Source organism: Coturnix japonica, chromosome 3 (genome assembly GCF_054131305.1).
Source record: "Coturnix japonica strain WE chromosome 3, WE-NBRP24, whole genome shotgun sequence".
NCBI classification, from domain to species: Eukaryota; Metazoa; Chordata; class Aves; order Galliformes; family Phasianidae; genus Coturnix; species Coturnix japonica.
The window spans coordinates 38920810-38937798 of record NC_140665.1 but is presented as its reverse complement, the minus strand read 5'-3'; the positions used below and the strand labels follow the sequence as shown (position 1 = coordinate 38937798).

The 16989-nt window shown below is 43.6% G+C and overlaps 1 protein-coding gene across 5 annotated transcripts; it reads left to right on the top strand.

Moving 5' to 3' along the window:
- Positions 1 to 1630: 1630 nt before the first annotated feature.
- ABCB10 (ATP binding cassette subfamily B member 10) lies at positions 1631 to 16936 on the top strand. Of its 5 annotated transcripts, XR_014943924.1 has the most exons (14): positions 1631 to 2042; positions 6204 to 6404; positions 6745 to 6947; positions 8127 to 8261; positions 9874 to 10020; positions 10738 to 10873; positions 12091 to 12186; positions 12276 to 12413; positions 14226 to 14435; positions 14732 to 14811; positions 15190 to 15370; positions 15600 to 15643; positions 16136 to 16170; positions 16330 to 16936. XR_014943924.1 is itself a non-coding variant. In XM_085541330.1 (13 exons), exons 1-13 carry the CDS (start codon positions 1706 to 1708, stop codon positions 16619 to 16621), a joined length of 2097 nt encoding a protein of 698 aa, XP_085397456.1. In that variant the 5' UTR covers positions 1691 to 1705; the 3' UTR covers positions 16622 to 16936. The 5 variants fall into 5 exon arrangements, 4 of the variants coding, with proteins under 4 accessions (XP_085397458.1, XP_085397459.1, XP_085397456.1 ...); XM_085541330.1 differs by lacking the exon at positions 12276 to 12413 and having other exon boundaries at positions 1691 to 2042; XM_085541331.1 differs by lacking the exons at positions 1631 to 2042; positions 12276 to 12413 and adding an exon at positions 4207 to 4636.
- The last annotated feature ends 53 nt before the right edge of the window (positions 16937 to 16989 follow it).

Sequence of the window (16989 nt, the reverse complement as noted above, 5' to 3'; positions counted from 1 at the left end):
CATCCCCTGATCAGCACGCTGCCACACTGTTCAGAAGTTTTAGCTTCTCTAACAGAGAAATTCGTTGTATTTCTTCCCGTTTAGCTTCCTTTGTTAAAAAAGCCATCTGACAAATGCCTTTTGAGTCTGAGAACATTTTGCCAAAGTGATATTTCTATTACTAGATCCTCTGTGTTTGCCAAGAAAAATGAGAGAGGACTTGGAGCAGTTCTGCTAACCTTGTTTTAACTGCTGCTGACTTAGTCCTCCAGGCTCAGTGTGTTCCTCAGCTGAATCCTGAGATGGCTTTCCTTGGTTCGCAGTGAGCCAGCCTCTAAAACTGTACTATTACCAGACACTGATATGACAGTTAAATTAACTGCCTGAATGTCCCCAGCCAAAGACTATCCCATCATGCTGCACGTTAGCTATGATTTATATGTATATTTTTTAAGTACTGGGTAGGAGCCAAGACTGACTGAAATAACTCAACAATGCGCACCAAGCTGCGTTTGAGAGGAGTTAGACAAGGAAGGCTTTCTTTACCAGCAGCCCTGCTTTCTTGTCTGGTTCAGATCCTCACAGTTCAGTTTAAAGTAGAATTGTCTAATCTTTGTGTAGGTTTGTCATCATCTATGAAGTCCCTGCTCGCTGTTTGTTCTCAGTGGCACAGCACTGCTCCCACTGAAGCAGCCAGAGATTGGGATCAGCGTGTCCCAGGGAATTCCTCTAGGTGATGGATACAGAAGCAGATAAAAGGCAGCTGATCTTTTAAGCTTCCAAGGAAGCAGAGTGAAAGTGGTTGTTCCTCTTACTGCACTGCCTCCACTGTGTGCAGAGGGTGGATTGTTCACCCAAACATTTACTACATCGTGAAGCATTAGAAAGGCCTGGTTCTACTCCAAGCCGGTGCTGAGGGCAGTTAGGTCAGTATTTCCCTCTGGAGGAGGCAGCGGGGCTCTGTACTGCACTATAGGGCTGCGAGGCCGCGCCGGGTGCAGGCAGCACAGCACAGCACAGCACAGCAGTGCAGAGCAGACCCGCCCCGTCCCGCCCGCCTCTCTTCTCGTCGGGACTCGACTCGTTGTGCCTTTCTGTCGGAGGAGGCCGCCAGAGCCACTAAAGTCCCCCCGGATGCTGAAAAAGAAAAGAGGCGTGAAAAACACGCCGCGCAGGCGCCGGAACGGGCCCAGATGGGAGAAATCCGGGGTCCGTGTCGGGGTGGTGTGTGATTATGGGCGGCAATGTGCAGAAATAGTAATAAAATAACGCTATTGACGGCTTCGTTGTATGGGTCCCGTAGCTTCTAGTCCGGCCGTGGCACGCCTGTCCGTAGGGATGCTATGGCAAAGAGGGGCAAACCCCCACCCCGTCCCGGGCCGCTGTGCCCGAGGTGGCTCCCGAGCGAGCTGGGCAGCAGCGCCACTTCCCTTCTTTCTGTCCTTCCCCGGGGCCGCCTCAGCTCCGGGCGGTACCCGCCGCAGGGCAGCTTCGGCCGCCATTTCACCCGGCCGGGCGGCAAAAAGCCGCTGGGGAAGAGCAGGTCGCACCCACAGCCTTATCGGCGCAACGCACACCGGCCGCTGCCCGTGCGGCCCCGGCTGCCGACCCATGGGCGGCGGCGGCGGCTCTGAGGCGGCTCTGAGGCGCCTCCTCCTGCCGCAGAGTCGCGCGGCGCGGACCGGCCGCAGCTCAGCTGCCGCCCGGGCTCCGCCGTGCCGGCCGCATGGCGGGCTACGCGCCGCGCCTGCCCTGGCTGCTGCCGCTGCTGCACCGCGCGGTGCCGCCCCCCTGGGTACGGGCCGCCTGCGGGGCCGCCGGGCTCCGCGCCTCTACGAGCTCGGCCGGCAGGTGCGGGGCGCTGAGCGGGGCGCTGAGCTGCCGCCTCCTCCTGCCGCCCGGAGCGGCGGGCAGCGCCCCACGCGCACTGAGTGTGGCCGCCGGCCCCGAGCCCACACCGCCGCCGGCCCCGACAGCGCCGCGGGGAGCCGCCGCCGGGCCGCCGCGCTTCGACGCCAGGAGGCTGCTGGCCCTGGCGCGTCCCGAGCGCTGGAGACTGACAGGTACCGGCCGCGGCCCTCCGGCCCCGCGGGGCTTTGGCGGAGCGCGGAGGGGAGCGGCACCGTGCCCGCGGGCAGCCCCGGGTCGGGCGGGTCGACCCGCCCGGAGCGACGCGGGGAGGCCTTGAGGGGAGCGCCGGGTGCGTGTGAAAAGCTGCGGGCAGGATCCCAGCCCGGCCCTCAAACCCTGCCTGGGGCTGCACTCAGGGAAGGCAGCAGTTGGGGAAGTTACGGAACTCGGCTGGTGCTGCTTCCCGCCTTTGTGCGTGTGCTGGGCTCGCTCCGAAAGCACTTTGCAGTAAACTCGGGTCTGAGGCTGCACGCAACGAGGCAGATAATGGGAGACCCCAGGGTTGTTTTTGTGTTGGTTTGTTGGTTTATTCTCACACATCCGAGCTGTGCCAACCGAGAGTGTGTTGCCAAAAACTTTCATTTAAAAAGGAAAAAAAAAAAAAGCTTCTTAAACGATTTGTTTAATTCTGTTTAGTTTCCTCAGGATGGAGTAAAGCACCACGGTCTGTTACAGCACCGCTGACAGGGCCAGCTGATACAAAGTAGTCTTGATATTGCTTCTCCTGAGGGTAACAGGATCAATTGCTGTTTAGAAAGAAACTTAGCAAATCGCTGTTTGTTCGCTTGCTTTTTCTCAAGCCACCTGACTGGTGGACAGCAGGTGTGCTCCTGTGACAGCCCTGGGCCTACAGGACTTGGCACAAACTTCATTTGTGGGCAGATCTCTCCCTGTCTGCAACCCTCCCTGGGGTGAGGGAGGGAAGGTGTGGTAGGCAGGTCTGGGTGAGGAGGTGGTGTTGAGAAATGCAAGGTACTTCTGTGCAAGTTCTTATTTATGGTTGCATGGTTGCAGGACTTAATGCGTTATCGTCACGTGGCCCAAATAGTTTGGATCCAAATGAAGTTCTGTTAAAAAAGCAGGAGGAAACGGCGTCAGTTGGGTTGGTGCAGATACAAACGTAAAGGTGACCTGCTCCAGTTGGCCCTGAAAGAGATATTTGCATCTTGTCTTATGCGTGGCTCTGTGCCACCTGCTGGCTCAGGAAGCATTGGTGTGCCCTGCCAAGGAGCTGCTATGCACTAACACACAGCACCCCCTGCAAACCTTTCCTCACAGAACAATCACAGAATCATAGGATAGAGCCACCGTTGAAGTTATTCGATCCCACTGTGTGCGGGAGGCCACAAAAATGCCTTTTCAAAACGCTCCTTTTTATTTCTTCCCTCTTCCTTCTTTCTCCCTGTGAGAATCTGTCCATTGCGCTTCATCCAAACCGCGCTCTGAGTAAACAATAGTTCTATTCAATTGCAGGGTAAGCACAAGCAACTTTGAAATGTTTAATCCAACAGCAAAGTGTGCTACAATGGTGTTGATAACAGCCATATATATACATACATATATGTGTGTGTATATGGGTTCCAAAATGCACTTTTGTTTGGGGTAATCTGGGTAACAGAGCAGGCTGTGTGAAATGAATACTTTAACATTTACACTGACCTTTTTTTGTCAGTGACAGCACACACTGGCACCAAAGTATTTTCCTATCTGCTTGCCGAGCACCTTGTGCTCCTCCCTTTAGCTACTTATCACAGTGACAGCTCTTCTTTGTGCATGGAGATAAGAGTGGCTGCTGAGTCCTCTTTCTTTTATTAATCAACAGTAGCTCAGCAGCTCAACATCTGTGCTATTTTATGGTTGCTCTGCTGCTAGAATCAAATTGTGGAGCTTCATTTTGCTTGTGATTTGTGATTAAATTCCTGTAGGCATGTGTACTGCTTAAGGGGGAGAATTAGCAGTTGGAGTGATATGAGCCTTAATTTTTGGGACTGCATTGTTAGTGTGTATTGTTAACAACCCACTGACTAATACCTAAGTAGCTTAGTAGCCTGCAGTTTACATTTCATGCTGGCATTGATTTTCAGTCCGGCTAAGGCTGTTGGAGGTAATTACAGTGAAATTCATACTAGTTTAAGTGAGGAAGTGTGGCTGGTAAATCTAGGGCAGGAATGCTGTACCACTGGACAGACAGAAGGGACTTTTAGCTGTATGCTCCTCTTTGCTGAATGTTTACGTTATATAGTTGTCCAGTTCCATCTGTAACTGAGAAGGTGGCAGGACTTAGATGCCAAGCTGCAACACTGTGCCCACGAAAGCAATGCTTGACTATCTTCTGCTGTCTCACAGACCAGCTTTTCCTGACAGGAGATGACCCAGATTTGTTGGATTTTCCCTGCTGCTTCACAGCCTGAATACACCTCTGCAGTCAGTGTGTTAACGAGGTCACTTGCTTGGGTGAAGTTCTTGCTACTAAATAATGTGCTTATGAGATTTGGTTGTGGGTTAGATCGGTTTCCAGCAGGGAATCTTAGATTTCTACTCTGGCTTCATATAATTTCTGTAGCTTCCAATTCAAGCTTTGAATCCTTTGATATTCTTCGTAGCACAACTGAATGACCACATGCAACTCATGACATAAGAACTGAGTATGGTAGGTTGGACATGGAAGCCAAGCTTGTTTGGGCAGTGTATGGAACCCTCCTGGGACAGCAGTTAGCACGTGGGGAAGCATTTGCTTCAGGTGGTGGTGGGTATATGTTTCTTATTGCCTTGAGTTTTTCATTAGGAAAGCACAGCTGTATTTTTGCTTAAAGTCAAACTGAAGCAAATCTTTCTATAGGTGTGTGTGAAGGTGATAAGGGGCATCACACCATCTGTGACAGATGTTGGGTGTACTGCTCTATAGCAGTGCACAGCTGCTCTCACACCATAATAAGAGTGATACAAGAAGCTCAGGATAATCGAAGGAAAACTCAGATGACTCCAGGGTTTTCAGTAAAGTTCCTTTTTGCCTTGGAAGGCATTATCTGCGAGTAGTTTTATGGTAACCGTATGAATGGTTGCTTTCAGTGTGGAGCTGTTTGCTTGAAAATTATGCTGTATAAATGGCACTGTTTGCTGTGGTTCAGTGGTTTCCACATCAGGTTTGTTCAGTTTTTGAACAAGAGGGTATTTTTTGAGCTCTCAGCCTTTCAGGCCTGGTTTGCCTTCTCAGGATCAAGTTGTATTCTTGGCTTAGGAAATTTCTTTGCAGAGGGAAGTTCATAAGGATCAGTTGTGCTCTTGTGCTGTGTGAAACAGCTTCAGACAGAGCTATCAAGGTGATCTTGCAACAGGAATTCATTGATGATGAGCACTGCTCCTTAGCAAGCAGACTTCTATTCATACTTACACTATTTTGCTTTCAGACCAGCAATAGTGAAGAGTTAAACAAAACAAACATGGTATGGGTATTATTTTTACCCATCAAGATTAAAACATATATGCATTATCTTTTTCTTGCAAGTAGAATTGCTTGTTTTAGATGGTTCTCAAATCAGATCCTCGCTTCAGTCCATTAATATTTCAGAAACCAACAGTTGGAAGTCTTAGTCTAACAAACATGAGTAATGAAAAACAAACCAAACAGGAGTAAGGGATTGTGTGGGGGATATGGAAAACTTACTGGTGGTTATGCTCTCAGAGGATGACATCTGTGTAAAGACAACCTTGTCAAGTGTGAGAGGATATGTTAGATGAAGTGAACAGTTCCAGAACCGTGATTATATACAGAGACTTTCGGAGTTTTCATATCATAGAATCACAGAATGACTTGGGTTGGAAGGGACCTCAAGGATTATCAAGCTCCAACCCTCCTGCCACAGGCAGGGCTGCCAACCTCCATATCTAATACTAGACCAGGCTGTCCAGGGCCCCATCCAACCTGGCCTTGAACACCTCCATGGACAGGGCATCCACAGCCCCTCTGGGCAGCCTGTTCCAACACCTCACCACTCTCATAGTAAAGAACTTCCTCCTGATACCCAACCTAAATTTTCCCTCCTTCAACTTAAAACCATTTCCCCTTGTCCTGATATTATCTACCTTTTCAAAGAGTTGGCTCCCCTCCTGTAATTCTAATGTGTATCTTGCCTAAGGTAATTTATTCAGTGACTTAAAACATCCCATTCAGAACATGACCTAAAAGAATGTTACGTAGTGCTCATGCTCACAAACTTAATAGAAATTTGAAGAGAAAAAATATTTCATATATACTATTAACAATCTTGCAAATTCAGACTTTGTTTCCTTACGTTTTCCTTGTTAATTTGCAGCTGCCGTTGGCTTTCTGACAGTTTCCAGTGTCATTACCATGTCGGCCCCTTTCTTTCTGGGGAAGGTGATCGATGTCATTTACACAAATCCCAGCAACGACTTCACTGACAGCCTGTCCAGCCTGTGTGCCTTGCTGAGTGGAATCTTTCTATGCGGTGCTGCTGCTAATGCTACTCGTGTCTACCTCATGCAGACTGCAGGTAAAAACAAAAAAGTGGACCTGAGAGTCACCTTTGTTTTTTCACGGTCAGGATATCTGGTGATGTAAAATAAAGTCTTGGCACTGGCTAAGAAAAACCTCTTGGAATCAGTAGCTTTCCTTTCCAGATCAAAGGTAAATTAATAATGCAAAGATAAGCATGCTGAATAATTGTTCATTTTTGTTTACTGTTGTGCGATATCTCAGAGCATTTATGTTCCTATGATACAGTAAAACTCTGTAATGTGATTTGTTCTGTGCTGTTGAGTGCCATGATTTTTGCATTGTAGATGTGTGTAAAGTGTTCTAAGCCATGCTTGACTGCCTTCTGTTTCTGACAGGTCAAAGAATTGTGAAACGTTTGAGAACAACCATGTTCTCCTCTATTCTTAAGCAAGAAACTGCTTTCTTTGACAAGACCAGAACAGGAGAGCTGATAAACCGCTTATCTTCAGATACAGCACTCTTGGGCCGTTCATTGACCGAAAACCTTTCCGATGGGCTCCGAGCAGGCGCTCAGGCATCTGTTGGGGTTGGAATGATGGTATGGTAGTCTGCTCCTTGCTTATTGCTTCTTGTAGCTTCATTTTTTTTTCAGTTCAGAGAATGTGGTTCAGACCAGAAAGTGTGTGTCCTTTCGGATTCAAGCGTATTTCAATGGTTATCAACAGCTACAATATCCTTTATGCGCTGGTTGTAATAGATTATATGTCTGTGGCCGCTTGATGTTTATTGACAAGCCATCATTAGGAGAATGAAGATTTGAAAGGAACTGCTCTTGCTTCCCTAGTTTATTAAGTGAAATTTAGTAGGCAAATAATTCAACTCTATTCTTAGTGAATATAATAAAATTAGTGGTACTGTTCCATTGATTGTTGGTGGAATAAGATGCGATGGGCCTGATGTAATACTCATTAAAGTTCATTGATTCAGGGTAAAACCTAGGTGAGCAAAGACAGCAAGCACTGAACTTTGAGATACTGCTCAAGATTTTACGGGTAGTAGTATTTTTGTTTATAAAGATTATAGAAACATAGAATAGAGTCCTAGAACCATCCAGCTTGGAAAAGACCTTCAGGAGCGCTAAGTCCAACCATCAACCTTGTAGTTACTAAACCACGTCACTTAGTGCTGTATTTGGGTAGAAAGTGTGTGAGTGAAGGCTTTGGTGTGGTGCGTTAATTAATGTTTCCCAGTAGTGAGTTAATTTACTAAAAAATCTGACTTCCCTTGGTGGTTTTCATGAATTTTGTTATGCTTATTCAAGAGAAGATACGCTGGTGGCAATTACTTTAAATGCAAGATAAAAGTATGGTCAATTCAAGGATTAGGGGAAAAAAATAATCTTCCAAGACTGATTTTATTAGAAAGTGGTAAAAGTTCCCACTATGAAGCTTTCAAGTTTTAATACTGTGTTACTGATAACAATTACATCTTTCTGTTTTTATGTATGCCAAGAGCCTGAGGTTTATTCTGACACAGATTAATGGGAATAACTTTATATCTTGCTCAGAAATGCTGCTGCCATTATGCAGTTTTAAAAGGTGGACTATAAAAAGACTGTATAGAAAGAGAGACTATTGCAGAATAATTATAACGTGTGTCAGTTAAATCAGTTTTTAATTTGATTTTTTTTTTTTTGAGATTTTTCTGTTTTAACTACAGAAATCAAGGTGAAGTGAAAACTGAACATAATCCCCTGACACGTTCCTTTTTCTTCTAGTTTTTTGTATCTCCTAGCCTTGCTGCATTTGTTCTGAGTGTTGTGCCACCCTTGGCTGTCCTGGCTGTAATATATGGAAGATACTTGCGAAAACTTACTAAAATGACCCAGGATTCTCTTGCAGAAGCAACACAGGTAATCTTGCAGCAGACCCTCCTAGCCAATTTCAAAGCTACTCTGATGTATTTAGATTACTATTTCTGAAGTTACAGATCTAAAGACAACCGTACTGAACATTGCCCTAAGCCATGCTATGCCTTTAGTTTCACACCTGGACACTACAAATATAAGCTTTGGTAACACTTATCCATGCAACTCAAAACCAGCAGTGCTTTGGAAAAGGATCATCGAGTCCAACCCCCCTGCCAAAGCAGGTTCCCTATACCAGGTTGCACAGGTAGGTGTCCAGGCGGGTCTTGAATATCTCCAGAGAAGGAGACTCCACAACTCCCTGGGCAGCCTGTTCCAGTGCTCCGTCACCCTCACTGTAAAGAAGTTCTTGTGCAAATCTGTACGGAACTTCCTATGCCCCAGTTTCTGGTTTCTTTAAAACTTAGAGAGTTGACCTCTGAAAGGAATCATTGACTTGTTTTCATCTTCTTTAATGTTTGAGGCTAGAATGTTTTCTATATGCATATGTTTCTGGGCATCTCGGTGTGTACTTAGTTTTTTGAGAGGGAAATAGAAGTAATTGTTGTTTCCAAGGAGGATGTTGTGAAAAGGACTTAATTGTGTTTTCTGAGGGCAATGAAATATTGAAAAGTGCTAGGAGATAAATAGTGATAAAATGTTCGTTTCCTCTCAGACTAAGGTCGAGGAAATGTCATTAAAATGCATAGAACTATAATGAGGAAAGGTTAGCTAAGATAGCCATAGTTATCCGCTGTTTTAAACTTGGGGTATCCTACATAGGAAATCTGTAAATTGTCTGTGAAGAAAGATTAGACATCTTCCATATAACTCTCTCATCCTGTATCCAAAGGAAGCTCACAGTGTGAAAACTCGGTGTGGGAGTTCACTCAGACAAGCAATTTTAGTGTTCTGTTCCTATCTTCAGATTGAACGGTGTGTGGGAAAGACAATTATTGTGTTTTTATCTCCTACTCCTACGCCCAAAAGTGGTCATGTTTGGTTTTTTTAGGGATATCACAGTGTCTGCTAACAACTTAGTCCAACTGCTTACAGTTTAGGTCATTTTAAAACTTCTAATTCGCTGTTTAGAAGTTAAAATAAAATACTGAGTCAGAATGGGGCATTGGCAGTTGGGCTAAATTAATTCCTGGTGCTGCTTTGTTTCAATGAGTGGAATTGTTTCAGGAAATAACAGCAAGATTTCTGTCACATGGTACTACAGAGTGCAATGTTCTTTATTTCCCCCTTCCCTATGGTGCTGTTGTAAGTTACTGTGAACAGTAATTTTCAGGTGTTCGTTGTTCACATCAAATTAAGCTTTTTGTGGAACCCTGTTCTTTTTTTTATTCTTTTCATTCTCTGTTTGCACTGAAATCCAGGTAGTCTTGAAGTTCTGTTTTAAAACTGCCTGGGCATGCAAAATAAAATTAGCATATAAAAGTTAAAGGGAAAAAAAAAAGTCAGGAGGAGGGCATGAGAATTTTTCAGTGGTAATCAAAGGAATGTACCTGGAGATTAGCATAGTAATATTGGTTTGACTTTCAAATGGTCTATAATAGGAACATTCAAAATGGTGTGACTATTTGTGTTTGCTTTCTTCTTTGCTTTAATCTAGTTAGCCGAAGAGCGGATCGGAAACATAAGAACAGTTCGAGCTTTTGGGCAAGAAATAGCTGAAATGGAGAAATACACGAATAAAGTTGATTACGTGCTACAGTTGGCTAGAAAGGAGGCACTAGCTCGGGCAGGCTTCTTTGGAGCAGTAAGTACGCTTTGATGAAAGGAAACCAACCGTGTTATTCCAAGTGTCAATTATTGTAAAATTCATGAGGATACTTGCAGATTTGCAAATAAATGAATTGAGGGTAAATTGAACCGACATAAAACTGTGGGAAGATTGGACTTAAATCAGTCTAAATTGCTGTGAAACTCTACCTCAAGATGAATTGGTATGATAAAATCCGTTTTAGCTTCTCTTTCTGTCTCACACCTTCCTTTGTATTATCCATCTAAGCCCTTACCTCCTGTTCATGGAACTAAACCAGTGGAAATCTTTCCTCACATTTGGTATTTTACATGTTTGGCTTCCTGATGAGGTGATCGGCCATGCAAAGGAAGTATGGACTGGAGTGAGACTGTGTTTGTTCGTAACAGTTTGCACTGAATTTGTTTACCAGCTAAAACTGCAACCTACCCACAGCCTATCAACCCTTCTTGAATTATGCCTATGTTTATCATTCCTTTCCATTTTAGGAAATGAGGATTAAAAAAAGGGGGGGGAATTACTTGCTCTTTGTACACTTATTGGACGGCACAGTGCAGGGTCACTGGATGTCTGTATGGCTATTGACTTGGCTGGGCTTTGCTCAGATTTAGCTCAGTCCTCTAAAACTGTAGATAACTCTTTAAGTAGAAGGAAAATTCTGAAACAATATTTCCTGTCTGCGATAAGTCTGATTTCCTTTTCTTTTTTCCTTAGACTGGCCTTTCTGGAAACTTAATTGTCCTCTCAGTCTTATACAAAGGAGGATTACTGATGGGCAGTGCTTCCATGACAGTTGGTGAACTCTCTTCATTCCTAATGTATGCCTTCTGGGTTGGAATAAGCATAGGAGGTACGGAATAAGGAATTAGATTTTGTTCACTTCAAAGCGTTGCAGTCAGTCTGGAGGTGTGAGGGAAGAAGCTCTTAAAAGATCTGCTTCCTTGGCTATCAGAACCGCAGTGGAACCCATTCCAACCACCAAATATCTGTCATCTCTGAATCATTTACATGTGGTCAGTGGACACATACCTGGTGCTTTGGAAACATGGGGAAAAATAATATTCAATAAATGTCAAATTATATTAGAAACACTGGAGACACATTGTTGAGTCCTATTTCCAATAAAAATATCTTTAAAAATTCTCCTTGAGGTTATTGGGAACTATAGTTCTGCACAGAACTCATTCTTATGGGGACTCTGAAGTAAAGGTGTATTGCTACAAGGTGCCTGCCTTCCTGGACACCTAAAACCATAGAAATCTGAGCACTTTGTCCGCACAGTATATTTTGTCATTATTACATACCAGAGCTGATGCAGTGAGCTGTGAAGTTCATTGTGTAATCTGAAACACTGCCTCTATTTGTTTGCTGTGAGAGTTCCGTTTACAAAACTTTGCTGCCAGAGTCTTCTACCAAAAATTGAAGACAGACTGAGAAAATTAAAAACATCTTCTCATTGGTATCTGCTGTCAGTATTATACAGTCTTGTTTACAAATGGTTCTGGATTTGCAAATGTGTGTGTCTCAGTTTCAGTGCTCTGTGTGGGAGTGACACCTTCTGCCTGGCACTGGGCAGTAAGCTGCAGGAGGTTTGGCTTTTTCTGCCAAGCAGCTTCTTGACATGGTTCATGCCTCACACTGCCAGCTTTCAGACAGTCTTTTTCAATAACGTGAAGATAAGCCCTAACTACGCCTTGTGCTGGGCTTGTTGCTCTGCAAGAATAAACCAGTAAGCCTATTTTAGGATACCTTGGGTTTTCTGCCCTCCTGAAATCACTCTTAGCACTGCATGCATTTTGAGGCCAACTTACTTTATTCCATATCTCTCCTGTGGCTGACTCAGCCAGCAGAGAATCAGAGAGTCATAGGATAGTTTGGCCTTAGAAGGGACCTTTAGGATCATCTGGTAAAACTGACAGTGAAGGGCATTCAGAGTCTGATAGTGTGTTGGACTTAAAGATCCTCTATGCATATCTGATGCTTTGATGCTGGTGCAGTGCGAAGCTGATGCCTACTCATGTCTTCCGTTTGATATAGATGCATAGTGCTGTTCTTCTTTTTGCTTAGGTCTGAGTTCCTTTTATTCTGAATTAATGAAAGGATTGGGTGCTGGTGGACGTCTGTGGGAACTTACTGAGAGGAAGCCCCAACTTCCATTTAACGGTGGGTCCTTGTTTCATTATTGTTGAAGGGAAAAAAAGGAGAGGGAGGAGCTCTGTACAAGATGGCTGTATTTCATGTTTTCATTGAAGGACTTACCATATGCATCTCTAATGTCTATGAAATCAGCAGTCTGAAAAAAGAAGCTTTCAAAACCAGGCATTCCACCTTAAGAATATCTCAAGTTTATGGAGACAATTCACACTGATCTAGTGACGGCTGGTTCTTTGGTAAGGCATCAACTTGAAATCTAAGTTGCAAGCACAGTTTGAGGCATTTCAGCAGCATGTGTCAAATTTAGTTTGTAGCTCTTCTGATATAAGAGTAGGGGCTTAGCTAAGACAGGAATGAAAGGAAGGAAAAGGTGGAGCAAAGGTGGAGTATCTTTGAGAGGACATGAGATGTGTAGGTACAGCAGGTGTGGCTTTTGGAATGACTTCCATCCTTCTCCTCCCAGTAGCACTGCCCCCACACTTTACCCTGGAGAAGGGGCAGGAGCCATTCTGGTGTACAGCTTACCTAATTCACCACAGGTAAGGGAGTTATGGGCCTCTGCATGAGCAGTCTCCTAACCTGGAGTTTGTGGTGTTGGCCCTGGTTACAGACACATAATATTCTTGATGTCGCTGCAGTATTTTAAGCTACAGGGAAAGAAAGCAAAAGAGTTTTGAAGGGGAGGTAATGTCCTTGTTTAATCAAGTTTGACACTGATGGAAGTGTGAGGAAAACCAGGCAGTGCTTGTGACAATTCAGTCATTCACATATAATATTTCTCGTGGGCTGCTTTAAGCCTAAAGATAGATTGGTGTGTCTGAAATCACATCTATTGTATCAGTAGTTTTACAGAAAAAAAGCTGCTTGCCTTTGAGAGGAATTAGCTTTTTATAAAGGGTAGCTTGTTCATGTAGTTATCAAATCCCCAAAAGAAGATACACAAACACCATCAATAAATCTGCCTTCTGACCTTGTGCCTAAAAATTTTGTCAGCAACCCAATTTGCAGCTGTATTGTTTGGAAGCCAGACAGCACCCTCCAGTCTGGATAAAAACAACATTTGCCTGTCTCAGAGTAGTTCATTGAGTTGCTTATAGAAGATACTTGGTGTGAATTGCTTGTGTAATGCATCCCATTAAGCAAAAGTTTTTTAAGCCAAGAGACTTTTTCTCTACTGTCCAGGCCCCTGTGAAACACCTCCTCACACCAAACACAAAATGAGCACAACTCTGCATACAGCTTTTAGATATTTTTACAAGCAGTAAAGAGAAAGAACTTGTGGTACCAGACTTCCAGCTCTGAAGTAGCCTTCAGTATTTCAGGCAATGTTATAGACTATGCAATGACTGGAACTGACAATAAAGAGAAGCAATTACTTGTTACTTTGACGTATTAAGAATTACGTATTATGCCTCTGATTGATCTTTGAATACTTCCTTGTCCTGAATTTGTTATATTTTCTGCTTAAAAAATGCTTAAAAATGGCCATTTGATCACAAATCAATCAGCAGTGATAGTGACAGCTTATACTTAAAAGCTAATGATTTAAATGGTGGTTCCAAGTGGTCTGTTCCCCTCCAAAGGGGCGGCCATTTCAGGTGACTTTTGTGACAGAGAAAGGGCAGTAGTGTTTATCTTTTTGCATCTGTTCCATGGCAACAGGACTTTGGCCTTCAGCAGTGTGTCATTTTATTTAATTGCTCCAAACTGATAAAATATAAATTGCTTATAATATGTTTAAAAATTCAGATTATTGTTTTAGTTATGAACACCAGAAGTTGTTACATGTTATCCCTATTGCTGTAGTAGCCTAAAGCTTCACTGTTGGGCAAGCAAGCTCAAATCACAGTCAGGAGTGAGCAGTGTACCACACTGACTTAATCATGGTTGAAACATAACCTCTGTGGTCCAAAGCTGTGGCTTCCAGTTGTCCATATGTTTAACGTGAAGAGATATAACTTCTATTGACTGTCTATAAAGCAGGTTCTGGAAGGTTTGAGCTGATTTTAATGCCTGTTCATATGTTTCTGTTTTATTTCCTCATATAGAGGGAATCACGTTAGGCAAAGACACATTCAGAGGTGCTTTAGAATTCAAGGACGTCGAGTTTGCTTATCCAACACGTCCAGAAACATCCATTTTCAAAGATTTCAGCCTTTCCATTCCAGCTGGTTCTGTGATGGCGCTGGTTGGCTCGAGTGGCACAGGGAAGTCAACTATTGTATCTCTTCTTCTAAGGCTGTATGATCCTATTGCAGGTATGTTTTGAAAGTTGTTCTGATCTGACAAGTAATGCTTTGTATCTCTGATACACCTTATAAACAATAGAGGTTCCTGCACTGAGGTCCTGATGGGACCATCTCATTGGTGCAAGTGTGCTTCCCCTTGGGGTATGTGATTGCTGTGTGGTGGTGCCTGCATTGTTTTGCATCTCTGATCTGCTCTGACAGCATCCTGGTATGCATGCATCCAGGGGCCCTTGTTCTCAGCTGATTAATCTGCCTCTTCAGTTCAAGTCAGAACACCCTTAACTTTACTGTTTCTTTACTTTAAGGTACTATCACTGTTGACGGCTTTGATATTCGTCAGTTAAATCCGTTGTGGTTCAGGACAAAGATAGGAACAGTGAGTCAGGTAAGCAAGAAACAAATTCCTAAGTGAATGAAAGAATTTTCTCTAAGCAACTCGCTGTGCCACACTTTTCTTCTTTGTAGAACTGCATAGTCTTGCTTTTCAAAGTTCCTCCATCTCACCATAACTGCTGTTGGGAAAGTTTTCTTCTTATGTTCTAGGAAGAGCAGACTTCCCTCATTTCACACATTTTCCCATTGCACATCACTTCTATCTGACAGTGCTCTGCTCTGCTTTTTGTTATTAGGAGAATTTGGGATTTGGTTGGATTTTTTTCTCTATTTCAATTAACTTTAGCATGCATATTTTTTTATATGGATATACAATGGATTAATGCTGTGTCTTGTAATTGAAATTCAGCTACATTTTTTAATTTATCAGGAACCAATTCTGTTCTCCTGTTCTATTGCTGAAAATATTGCCTATGGTGCAGAGGATCCATCTACTGTGACTGCAGAGGAGATTCTGAAAGTTGCCGAAATAGCAAACGCTGCTGAGTTTATCAGAGATTTTCCTAAAGGGTTTGACACTGTAGTTGGAGAAAAAGGCATTCTACTTTCAGGTACATTTGTTATTTGATCTTAAAATCATGATGCTTCGGAGTGAAGCCAAAATTGTATTTTGTTGCTGTTGTTATTCACTCTTGTTCTCCAAGTCGTAGCCCACCGTCAGTATTACCATCGCCTCTGTTCCCTTCTTAATGCAAGTGCCTAAACCAGCTCAGCGCAGGCCTCTAGTTAAAAGGACTTTGTATGTGTTCTCCTATTTCAATTTACTGCCTTTTTCTCCAGGGGGACAGAAGCAGCGAATTGCAATTGCTCGAGCTCTGCTCAAGGTAAGACTCCACCTGTTCATTAAGAAGAGTTACACAGTGTTGTGAGCTCTCATCTGTGGTTGAAACAATGATTGCTGGTAGAATTCTGTTATGTTGTGTTTCTGGGCAGTAAAGTAGCAGACAGACACCAAGCAGCATTCAGCTGAACCACCGTGAAAGATCTGTAAAAGAAGTTGTGAATAGGAAATCGAACTTCTGACTGCAGTGCTGCCAAGTATAGGTTAAAAATCACCTCCCACGGTGCTGCCGTTAGGTTAGGTATCTTTGAAATAGTCACCAGTTAGTAGTGTTCTGTTTCTTTGGCTTGCAAAACTGGAGACGAAAGCGCTGTTTCCATTTTCCTGTCTCAGCATGTAGACTGACTAAATGTAATTTCAGAGTGGCACCCAGATCTTCTGAAGAAATAATTGCTGAGCTGTACAAACACCATATTTTTGTTACAATCAGATCTTGTCCCATTGTAATCGTAACCAATTTTACTTTCTTCTTCAGAACCCCAAAATTCTTCTGTTAGATGAAGCAACAAGGTAAGAGAGAGAAAAATGTTTTCCCGACCTAGCCCTGTCATGTGCAACATAGCTTTGAAGCAGCTGTTTTGAAAGCTGACCTGTTGTTAAAAGAACAAATTCCCTCTTCTCCCTACCCCCCCTTTCCCTCCACCCCTTCTGCTTCTCGTTTCTTGTTAGTGCTTTGGATGCTGAAAACGAGTACCTGGTGCAGGAAGCTCTGGACCGGCTGATGGAAGGGAGGACGGTCTTAATCATTGCTCATCGTCTGTCTACTATTCAGAATGCTGATTTTGTGGCAGTCCTCGGTGAGGGCAGAATTCTTGAATGCGGAAAACGTGAGGAACTCCTTGCAAATCCAAATGGACTTTTCAGGAAACTAATGCAGAAACAAGCTTTCCTCCAGAACAGCGATACCTTTGCATTAGACATACAGTCCAGAGAAAATAATCTATTAAAAGAAAACGTATGAGGGAACGTACGAACGATGGAAGCTTACAAACTATGAAGAATGTAACTTATGTTCCAGTCATGTAAAGTAAATGTTCTATTTTTCCAAAAACGTATAAAATATCCTTTTGAAACTTCAATGTGCTTCAACTTTGTATTGAAAGCTTTTTGATAATTATTGTAGCTTTTTAAAACGTCTGACACATCCAGATGGTGTTGGAGGATGGATGTTTGTGCTTTGTGCCATGTTAATGCCACCATTTAGAGCCATGCTTGCCGTAATGCACTGTATGGCCACGTGCTATATCCTCAAGTAAATCTGGTATTTTAAGGGGAATCGAGTGACTGTCTGATCATTTTCACTTGATCCCTTTTCAAGGAACTTTTGCT

Excerpts from the sequence above, each read along its gene's own strand:
- ABCB10 (XM_085541330.1), top strand. The coding sequence starts at position 1,706 with ATGGCGGGCTACGCGCCGCGCCTGCCCTGGCTGCTGCCGCTGCTGCAC. Across the intron at positions 12,187-14,225 it reads GCCCCAACTTCCATTTAACG|AGGGAATCACGTTAGGCAAA; the intron begins GTGGGTCCTTGT and ends TTCCTCATATAG. Across the intron at positions 16,171-16,329 it reads CTGTTAGATGAAGCAACAAG|TGCTTTGGATGCTGAAAACG; the intron begins GTAAGAGAGAGA and ends GTTTCTTGTTAG.